Raw genomic sequence first — 10,964 nt, forward strand, 5'->3', positions numbered from 1 at the left:
GCAGCTGCGACATTTGAGAAAATGGAGAAAATGGGTGGTGTCCGTGAAAAATATTTTGTGTTATAAATTTTAAAGTTATCAAGCTATATTTGGGTTTGGTTTATTGCTTATATGTAACATTTTGATTTTGCACTGCACTTAGAATATGTTAAAGTGTACTATTCACCGTTCACCACTGACCATTCTTGTTCTGCAATCTGCATAGTGCATTGGCTCTGAAGTCTGAACAGCCTCTGGCATTGCAGTGCATTGGTAACTTCACTCTGACTTCAACTTTGACTTGGCCAAGCCATATGCTTTCCATTTTCCCACTCTGACTGAGTACTGACTCCAGGATTTCATATCAATACCTTACCTGTCCAATCAATCCTAATGATAACAATAACAGCTTGATCTCCGAAAATCAACAAAGTATAATACTGCCAGATGTGTATCAGTCGGGGAAACTATGGTAAAATCTGCTATTTTTAGCAGTCTGCTATTTTTAGCAGAAATCTGCTAAAAATGGGTACGCATGTGACGTCATCGTACCCAAATATAGCAGATTTGGGTACGGCCCCATACAAAAGCAGATCTGCACCCTAATTGAAGCAAATGCGCATCAAATGCCTGGCAGATTCATGATGAGAATAGTGCTGAGAGTGATCGCTGCTATTGTTGTTCAGATCCGACTATTTTGAAATTCATTATTTGAAAATAGTCGGATCTGAACAAAAATATCAGAGGACATTCTCAGCACTATTCTAATCATGAATCTGCCAGGCATTTGATGCGCATTTGCTTCAATTAGGGAGCAGATCTGCTTTTGTATGGGCATGGGGCCGTACCCAAATCTGCTATATTTGGGTACAATGACGTCACATGCGTACCCATTTTTAGCAGATTTCTGCTAAAAATAGCAGACTGCTAAAAATAGCAGATTTTACCATAGTTTCCCCAACTGGTATGAATCTGAAAAATGATTTAATCTGGGATCTGATCCCACGGGGCATGGAATTGGATCCTGATCTTGATCTGAGACTTGATGATATTGTAAATCTGGCTTCTTAAATTATCATGAGATCTATTATTGAGTGAAGATCCAAGGCTTATTTCTTGCTTGACTTGAGATCTAGTGAGACCATGGATCCTTACTTCATTTTTTTAACAATGCAGAGTCCCCAAAATGTAACAACTCACAACAGTTATGTTTTAGTAATTTTACGTGATTGCACATCTATATTTTATTGACCCTGAGACACTTGGGAACAAGGATCCAAATGTTGTGCATGGTGGAATCCACTGGTATCATATGTCATAATATCCATGTTTGGGTCTATTGTCAGATTCTATGAGATTGTAGATCCGGGATAAACATTTCATGCAGAATCTGATGAGATCATAGATCCTTATTTGCAGTTTGTTTTGAGATCCACTGAGATCATCAATCCATCACTCAGATCCATGCAGATGCAGCATAGCCCTAATTGGTTCCTACAGAGAAGTGTGCATCATTTTATACTGTTATGACCAAATGTGCCTATTCTGGACTGGACTTGTTGTTGCTTATGGTGGAAAGACAGCTGCCAGGTAGGAGACATTTTGATCATTGATGCATGCTTAAAAATAGCACTGCAATGCACTCAGCATTGTCAATAGTCAATACCTATTGTAATATTGTGAATATAATTGTGCATAAATTGAGCTTCCTCTCAAGTTTCAGGCCAATTTCCTCCTCAATGATTACTTGTACGATTATCAGAGATGTCAACCTGTTGGGTGCACTGTAAACTAATATTTGATTTATTCCTCCTTTCAGGCCTAATACAAGTATCAATCTATGAAGATAAGGAACTTGGACTGAGTGCAGTGCAGCCATGATAGCACATACCTCTGCAGGGCTTTGGACTCTGTTCTACTTTGTTTTTGCTTTATGTCAGCTCTTCCCTCCAACTGAGTTCATAACAGCTGGTCTTACCGCTGAAAAACTATTTGCATCCTTGTTTGGATCTGAACATCTAAACTTTGTGAACTATCACATGAAGAGAACAACATGCAATATAGTTGCACACCTTTGTCTACCACTAGGTGAGTGTGCTATACATTTTGTGGAAATGTGAATTATGTTTTTCTTTATGTACCCTTGCTTTCAATTCAAAATTGTCTTACCATTCTGCTGGTGAGGCAACCAATGCTCAACTATGGCTTGTGCTCTGCTGTATTTTACCATTATTGGTCAATGATCATGTCCAGGAATAACCTGACTTGTGTTACCTACCACTGACTGCTACCAACCACTAATGGCTTTTTTGCTGATTGATAATTCAGAAATATTATTTCTGCTCTGACTAAGTGAAGGCAGAGAAAGGATGATGCCCACCTATGACCTGTTAACACCCATGCTAAAATATTACAAAACACCCTGAATGCCTCTGACATTCATTTCTACTGAGGTATGACAGAATTCCAGTGGAGGTGTAGTGTAACCTCAGCCAGCTACCAGAACAACGTGCCTCAGTGTGCTCAGACCGCCCTTTACCATCTGTTCCCCACGGCAGGCTACTGTCTGGGCCTGTGGTGGACGGCGGAGGGGCCGGGGCGCCCGCTGGCCAGCTGGGAGATCGCCGCCGTCATCGCCAGCGCGCTGCTGGCCGCTGCCGGGCTGCTGTGCTGGTACCGCTGGTGGCGCACTGACTGGTACTCCCACCCGCTGGCGCGCGTGCTCACCTCGTACAGTGAGACCGGACTGTGGCGTCAGACGGCCTCCGAGGTCAACCGCGAGTTCCGCAGGTGAGCGGACACGGAGGCGTGACGTGAGGGCTTCTCAGGTGAGTGGAGACGGAGCGTCAGAGCAGGGCGGGAATAGTTGACAGTTGCTGCCTGTGCGGGCGTAGAGACGTGCATCTGTTGAATACTCCGCCAACTAAAAAAGTTGAATGTAAGGTAGTCGCACTTAGCACTAGTGTATGTTTTTTTTTCAGCAAATCAGTCATATGAATATCTTCCATTGCTTCTCTTTTTACAATGCTCTCCTTGATGAGTTCGTTTCTCTCTAGACTGACGGCTATTGCTTCTCTACGGCACAGTTCTACCAAGCTCGCCGTCCTCTCGACTGACAGCTATTCCCTCTGTCCCCCGCAGTGTGGACAAGTTCGCCACGGACGCCGTCGCCGCGCACCGCGTCATCATCACTGACAACTGGCTCATCAAACTGACACCCTACAAGGTGCATCTGCTGCACGTGGACCACGTGTACCTGGACCTGGAGTCCAGCTCGGAGCCGCACGTGCTGAGCGAGCGCACGTGCCAGACGGTCACGTGCCGCGTGGTGAGCATGAGGCCGGCGGTACCCGACTTTGTTATTAGGTGAGTGGAGATTGGTGGGGTGAGGGAGTTCTGCCGAGGTACAGGTCGCGCGAGATTAAGCGGTAGGTTTTGCATTTTTACATTTCCGGTTATATCTCAGAAGCTAATCGATCTACGATGATTGATGAAGCCATTTCACACGATCATGGCCGGCTTGTAAACCCAACAAGTCGATCGCATATTCAACACTTAAAAGCTTAAGACGAAGATATAGCCTGAAGTACACTAAATTTTCTAGGTGCAAAACCTACCGCTAAAACCCGCGAGACCTGTACCGACAACAGAATGATATTTTGAACAAATGTGTACTTAAAGTATATGTTCAGGAATGCCAAACGAAAAAATGCACCCTAAAATGACAAATCACCAGACAGAAACATGCCTGGCCTCAAATTGGTGTAGACTTTACTGGAAATAGGTATATTATTTGTGCTGTATCTGAACGCTGGTATCAAGTCAGTATTGATGAAAAAAAAAAATGCGAGCCAATAGAACAAGCGATGTCGAACTGTATTCTTATCCTTGAGACTGGTGTCTGCAAGACCGTTGTTCTACTGGGACGGCCAGGAGGCTCAGAGATGTTCTGGTTCCAGTATCACTAAAGCACCTAACACCACCCTGCTGTGCGGCAGAGTGACATCGGAGCAGCTGCCTGAGGTGCGTCACCGACTCGGCCGGCGCGTGCGCAACCTGCGTAACGTGGTGATCCACCAGACGCTGACGGAGCGGTTTGTGGACGCGTTCCGCAGAGTGGTCCACGAGAACCTACCCGTGGTGGTAACGGAGGTGAGCGGAAGGAGCGCCGACGGCCGGGGGCTCCGGGGAATCATGGTCACGGGTGGTGGCCTGGAAATGGGGAGGATTATTCGTAATTTGCGAGTCTTCATATGGTACCGTATTTAGATGGCAGTTTACCTCTTGGCTTGCTCCGCTGTTTCATTGGACTTAAAATGGCTACAGTAAACATTAGACCGTTTCTTATCTAAATTGATCTCACATATTTTTTCATGCTTCGATTCAAGAATTACTTCAAATCTCCAACTCCATGCATGTTAAAATAAGCAGTAACCATCGGTCTGCTAGGTATTGCTTACATGTTTCGTAATATCATATTGTTGTCGAAAACACCCCCGCTTGGGTTTCGAACCCACACATCCGGAGTAATCCTTCATCTGACTGTCGGCCGGCAGGACCTGGAGCAGTGTATCGGCTGCGGCGAGGTGCCCGCTGGCGTGCGCCTGGCGCGACAGTGTGGCCAGATGGGACCGGGCGAGCCCTGCCGCGAGTGTAACTGCCGACCCATGTGGTGCCTGGACTGCTTCGCAAAGTGGTGAGTCTTGAGTTTGTATTTCAGTTGAGACAAGTATAATAACACGGAACAAAAGTGATAGACGAACGCGTTTCGGCTAAATCACCGTCATCAGCGTCTAAAAGGAGAACAAGAGGCACACATCGAGCAAATATCACAGTTCAATCGTTTTGATTTTTACATACACTTTTAAACAAGCATGTGACAATGTGGTTACATTTCCTTTGACAAAGAGAAAATATCCTAAAAGAATCCTAAGAGAATAGCCACATTGTACAGTTTACACAGGTGTTGCACAATTCATATGTGGATGTTTGAAATGTCAAACAACGCCGCTGCTTTTGCCCACTTCATGAAACCAACCCTGACATTAATGGTATCACTCGTAGCAATAAACGCCGCTTCAGTAGCTTTTCTGTTGTCGCGATTACTACATGACGTGAGTACCTTTGCCCCGTCCCAGTATGGGAGATGGTTTGAGTTCTGAGCATGTAGAACAAACGCACTGTGTTGCATGTTATTTCGTAGGTCACGTCTGTGCTCTTTTAATCTCGTTCCAATAACCCTTCCCGTCTCCCCGATGTATTTCTTATTGCAAGACCCGCATGGAACCTGATATACAACGCTGTTGCCATTATCCTTTTTGTTACTTTCTCTATTTCTTGATAGCATGTCACCCACCTTTTTACCCGTAGTAAAGGACACTTTAAAACCTATAGTCTCGAGTTCTTTCGCAATCGTTGTGGCCGTGATCGAGTTCGGCATCGTGATGTATCGTTCGTCTTTTTTCTTGGTTTTTGTTGTTGAGGATCGTTTTCGTATGTTAAGGGCCTTTCGTTTAAGATCCAATAAATATCCTTTCGGATATTTCAGCTTCATGAAGGAAAGCATGATATGCTCGATCTCGTCATCCACATATTCTTTACTACAGATTCGGAAAGCACGTAGAAAAAATCCCAAAACAACACCACTCTTAACCCTATCACTATGTCCAGAATAGAAATGCACATATGACTCTTTGTTGGTTGGTTTTCGGTAAACTTTGAATTTCGCTCTATCATTACGTATAATCATCGTATCGAGGAACGCAATGGATCCCTGTTTTTTTTTTCTCAAGAGTGAACTGAATCTTTTCATTCAGCGAATTGAGTTCATGCAGCTTGACCTCCAGGTCGAGACTTTTTGGTGTCACCACGAGGACATCGTCGACGTAGCGAGTCCAAATCACTCCCCCTCCCAAGATCCTTTGAGAACTCTTGAGAAAGAAAAACAGGGATCCATTGCGTTCCTCGATACGATGATTATACGTAATGATAGAGCGAAATTCAAAGTTTACCGAAAACCAACCAACAAAGAGTCATATGTGCATTTCTATTCTGGACATAGTGATAGGGTTAAGAGTGGTGTTGTCTTGGGATTTTTTCTACGTGCTTTCCGAATTTGTAGTAAAGAATATGTGGATGACGAGATCGAGCATATCATGCTTTCCTTCATGAAGCTGAAATATCCGAAAGGATATTTATTGGATCTTAAACGAAAGGCCCTTAACATACGAAAACGATCCTCAACAACAAAAACCAAGAAAAAAGACGAACGATACATCACGATGCCGAACTCGATCACGGCCACAACGATTGCGAAAGAACTCGAGACTATAGGTTTTAAAGTGTCCTTTACTTCGGGTAAAAAGGTGGGTGACATGCTATCAAGAAATAGAGAAAGTAACAAAAAGGATAATGGCAACAGCGTTGTATATCAGGTTCCATGCGGGTCTTGCAATAAGAAATACATCGGGGAGACGGGAAGGGGTATTGGAACGAGATTAAAAGAGCACAGACGTGACCTACGAAATAACATGCAACACAGTGCGTTTGTTCTACATGCTCAGAACTCAAACCATCTCCCATACTGGGACGGGGCAAAGGTACTCACGTCATGTAGTAATCGCGACAACAGAAAAGCTACTGAAGCGGCGTTTATTGCTACGAGTGATACCATTAATGTCAGGGTTGGTTTCATGAAGTGGGCAAAAGCAGCGGCGTTGTTTGACATTTCAAACATCCACATATGAATTGTGCAACACCTGTGTAAACTGTACAATGTGGCTATTCTCTTAGGATTCTTTTAGGATATTTTCTCTTTGTCAAAGGAAATGTAACCACATTGTCACATGCTTGTTTAAAAGTGTATGTAAAAATCAAAACGATTGAACTGTGATATTTGCTCGATGTGTGCCTCTTGTTCTCCTTTTAGACGCTGATGACGGTGATTTAGCCGAAACGCGTTCGTCTATCATTTTTGTTCCGTGTTATTAGTCTTGAGTTTCTTTCCTATTCATGACTGTTTCTTCGCTTGGCTGTCTCTGAGTGTTTGTGTGCTTGTCTATTTTGTTTGTATTGCTTGTCTGCGTATTTTCCTTTTTGTATTTGCATTTTCTCGATCTGTCCATCTGTCTTTGTCTCAGTTCCAGTCCTTCTCTCCTCATTCCTCATATCTTCTTCCCTTTATCTATCATCTCCTCTCCTTCACCCTGTCCTCTTCTCTCTTCTCTCCTCTATACTCCCTTCTTTCCTCGTTCGCTTGCTTACTCACTCACACACTCTCACCACCCAAACTCATTAATTGTCGAAACATCACTGTCGCGTCAGTATTCCAATCCAGACATCAGCCCCCTCCCTGCTGTGTCGCCAGGTTCGCCTCTCGTCAGGACCAGGACCAGCCGGAAACGTGGCTCGCCTCCAAGTGCCCTTGTCCCACGTGCCGGTCCACGTTCTGTGTGCTGGACGTGCGCCGCGTGCTGCCCGCACGTTCATGATGTCATCCATGTATTTTGTGACGTCATTGAGGGTACTGGTGGATCTGGCGCGGCGAGGGAAGGGAAGACGTCGAGGTAAGTCGTTTGGTGCATTTCCGATGCTGTGGCTTATAGCTCGTGGTGTGCCTATTGAGGCAGGATTTCTCGTTCTCTTGACAAGAATGTGCGTGGTGGGCCAGAAGGTCCGCTCGTGCAGAGATGTGACGCCACCGCCTGTGACGGGTCTGTCGTTGCCGAGCTGGGGGACCACGTATCAACTGCGCAGCACTCTTAGCTCAAACAAAGTCTCACCGTAAACTGAGGAGTCGCTTTAAAAATCACGGACAAGTCGCGTGCCCACCGTATCCGCCAGTGTTATGACTGGCCAGTTGATAAGACAAAGTTGCCGATATGGCCAGATACCGTGGGATGGGCGGTAGATATGACACCAAGGACGTCAAGAGGTGATTTGCTGGGGGTGTGTCATGCTGACGCCGACTTTGGCTGTGCACGTGTATGTAAGACGAGGGAGTGACAGAGGGGGGGGGGGTGACGTCGAGTGCCTCACACGAAAGTCTGAAGTCTGCGTGACTGGCGAAACGTGCGATATCTCAGAACGGGGCTGAGTATGCACAGCGCTGCTACCTGAAGTCATGGAGCGAGTTGAGTGTTGATAAACATGTGTCTATCACGTGCGCGAGAAGTGATTGCCCACACCGTCTTGCAGTTGGCATCCTTCTTAGTATCTCATATAGCGTAAGTCATGTATGATTTATTGAGAATTTTTTGTGTATTTCACGCTCCGTCAGAAGTACTCGAGCTGTTTGTTATGTCGAATGATGGCCAGTGACAGCTGATTGTGAAAGATTGGTTTGGATTCTAGAGTTTTTATGCTTGTAAACTCACATCAAATGTGGTGGTTTACAAGCACATTCATGTTGTGACGTGATAGCCATGTGCCTTGGAGCCAGTAATGCGTTAGATATTTTTTCTGTTTCTTGTTTTGTTCTTCGTTGAGCGTAACAAAATCGTCAGTTCTGTTCATTGCTGGATGCATCAATGTATCGTGCGTACCAATTTTTCGCGTAGTTGCGTAGTGTGAAGTGTTCTTTAAACAATATTACGTATATCGGTAATTAATAAATTGTCAGTAAACTTAATAGTCGTTTCATCGAGTTTTTCAAGAGTCTACGTGTCAACTCCCAGTGCCCATTGGCACTACCAATCATGTGTTGTTTTGTGCCGTCCTTTACGGGCTTGCCTACCGTGCGTTGTAAATACCTACCACAAGAAGTTGGCAATTTGACCCTATCTACCAGAAATAATAGGACCTTCTTTCGTCTCAACGGGTCTGAAGACCAAACCGTCTTCACTTTAACATGAAAGACTTTTTGAGGTCTGGTATCTTCATCTGGTCTGGTGCCGTCGATCTAGGTGCGCGGCCCTCGGACTCAAGTGGTAGCCCAGGTAATGAAGTCAGACATACCGACGCAACGTCCTGTCCTCAGACCGTTGTGACTTGTGAGGCCCCGAGGGGTTTGGGTGGTGTCCTTAGACGCCGCCATGGGTTGTCGCAGGATAGTGTGGCAGTCTAGTAATGGAAGGCAGCGTAAAACGGATGCCTTCTCCCCCTCCCTTTGCCATCGTAATATTCGTAATTACTCAGATGCCGGTGGGCGGTGTGGACCATCTGATGCCGGGAAGAGGCCCACTGAAGCCACTTAAGTCCTCTCATGGGAATCTTCAAATAAGGCGTGGGACCCGGGGCCGATCTTAGCCAGAAGACTGAAATTCCCAGCGCATAACGTTTCGCGAGGCGTTACGTTACGCGAAAAGTCTAGGCTTCACGGATTACGATGAACAAGTTTTGAAATATGTGTGGTGAGGTAGTCTTGAAGAAAGACGTCCATCTAGTACAAATATGGCTTTGTATTATGCATATTTATGCTGACACACTACACGTGAGTACATATGTAAGCGGATTTCCGCTTACATGTTATGCGAGCGGATACTGGGCCTACCAGAAGTGAAAGTGGCAACTCTAAATTCGTCCTGTGCTGCAATAATGTCCTTGGTTTGATGTCGCGTGTTTAGTGCTATTTAGTTATGATACTGATTTGTAATGACTATTTTATTATTTACTATTGTTCGGTACCAATGTTTCTTTAGTTATGTGTCATATTTCTTATCCGAAGAGTTTTAGACTTCCTGTAATGATTTTGTCCAATGATGTAGCTGCGCGCCACGCGAGAGCCAATCAGGTAATCGCTTATTCTGACCAATGAGAGAGCAGCCGAATTTCCGTTGAGCCCCCGTCGCGTCCAGAGCGGGAATTCGGTGCGCCGCGACATGGCGAGGATCGAGATGTGCTTGGATTGCGCCTGCTTGAACGGTGGGTTTCAACTTTCGTGATAATTACTGTTTATTTTATTTCACATTCTCTAATAACGGGTTTTGATATTTCGTGCCGGCTTTGTATGTGTCGGGATTGTGACAGTTGTTTGTCTTTTCTTTCTAGGGCGTTTCAGTTTGTTTGTTTGTCTGCTGGATACACGCTTGGTTGGCTCCGAGTTCGGCGTTTGCCTCTGACGCCAGCGGCCGGGGTTAGACGCTTACATCTGGTGGCAGCGGTGGGATGCTCTGAGCTCGACGGCCTAAGCTTGACGGCCTGCATCTGGCGTCAGTAGGATTCTCCGAGCTCGACGGCCTACACCTGGCGTCAGTATAAGATTCTCCGAGCGCGACAGCTGACTGCTCAACGTCTACACGCCGGTGAGACCTATCCAGTTCGGACTTATCCGATAGCGGGATGTGCCTGAACGTTTGTGTCACCCGATCTAAGCGATCGCCCTTTGACCATTGTTGGAGCGGGTAATCCTGCCTCGCGGTCCGAGGACTACCGGCCACTCCCGATGGAGACTGGGACGAGTGCACTCCCCCCTGTTGCGGACACGAGCACCTTCTGACCCCCCGGAGACTCAGGTGCTTCCCCCCCCCCCCTGTCGAGGACGCCGTGCGTGGTATTCTCCGGTGACAATGCGCGCACTACCCCCCCCCCCCTTATGAAGACGCACGTGGACATTTGAAGCTGAGGTGTGCCAAACTGGGCTGACGTGGACATAAACATTTGGTGGTTGGGGATATGAGTGGTGACAAGGGTGTTTCATAAGGGTGATACTTTTCAAGGGTGATACTGTGTGTCATGTCTGTGCTTGGTTTGGGAAGGTGTGATGTTGGTTGCTGGTAAAGTGTTGCGGTCTCACTGTAACGAGGTAATACTGGCTCTACGATTTCTTTTTCCATTGTAAAACGTCCTTTCCATCGCCTTTCTCGCAGTAATTTGAGCATTTAATTTTAGCGTAACTTGTTGAATTACTTTCCGTATTAACGACTCTGCGGTTCCCCTTACATTACCGATTTTTTTTTCGTTGGAAGTGTGCCAAATTTGACATTCAGCATGGCGACGCAGTCACTATCGGTCGGTCTGCCGTCTTTCGCCGGTAAGGGCAGTGTCTC

The 10,964-nt window shown here is 45.9% G+C and overlaps 1 protein-coding gene across 3 annotated transcripts; it reads left to right on the forward strand.

The window, feature by feature from the left end:
• Window positions 1-8,608, forward strand: LOC122372034 (E3 ubiquitin-protein ligase TM129-like). 3 transcript variants are annotated; one of them, XM_043348875.1, is made up of 7 exons: window positions 1-39; window positions 1,799-2,067; window positions 2,538-2,769; window positions 3,121-3,345; window positions 3,978-4,131; window positions 4,536-4,675; window positions 7,346-8,608. In XM_043348875.1, the coding sequence occupies exons 2-7, from the start codon at window positions 1,857-1,859 to the stop codon at window positions 7,467-7,469; spliced, it is 1,086 nt and encodes a 361-aa protein (XP_043204810.1). In that variant the 5' UTR covers window positions 1-39; window positions 1,799-1,856; the 3' UTR covers window positions 7,470-8,608. The 3 variants fall into 3 exon arrangements, with proteins under 3 accessions (XP_043204810.1, XP_043204811.1, XP_043204809.1); XM_043348876.1 differs by lacking the exon at window positions 1-39 and adding an exon at window positions 86-113; XM_043348874.1 differs by lacking the exon at window positions 1-39 and adding an exon at window positions 994-1,569.
• Window positions 8,609-10,964: the final 2,356 nt, after the last annotated feature.

This window comes from Amphibalanus amphitrite, unplaced genomic scaffold (genome assembly GCF_019059575.1).
Source record: "Amphibalanus amphitrite isolate SeventyFive unplaced genomic scaffold, NRLGWU_Aamphi_draft 001307F_arrow, whole genome shotgun sequence".
In the NCBI taxonomy this organism is placed as follows: domain Eukaryota; kingdom Metazoa; phylum Arthropoda; class Thecostraca; order Balanomorpha; family Balanidae; genus Amphibalanus; species Amphibalanus amphitrite.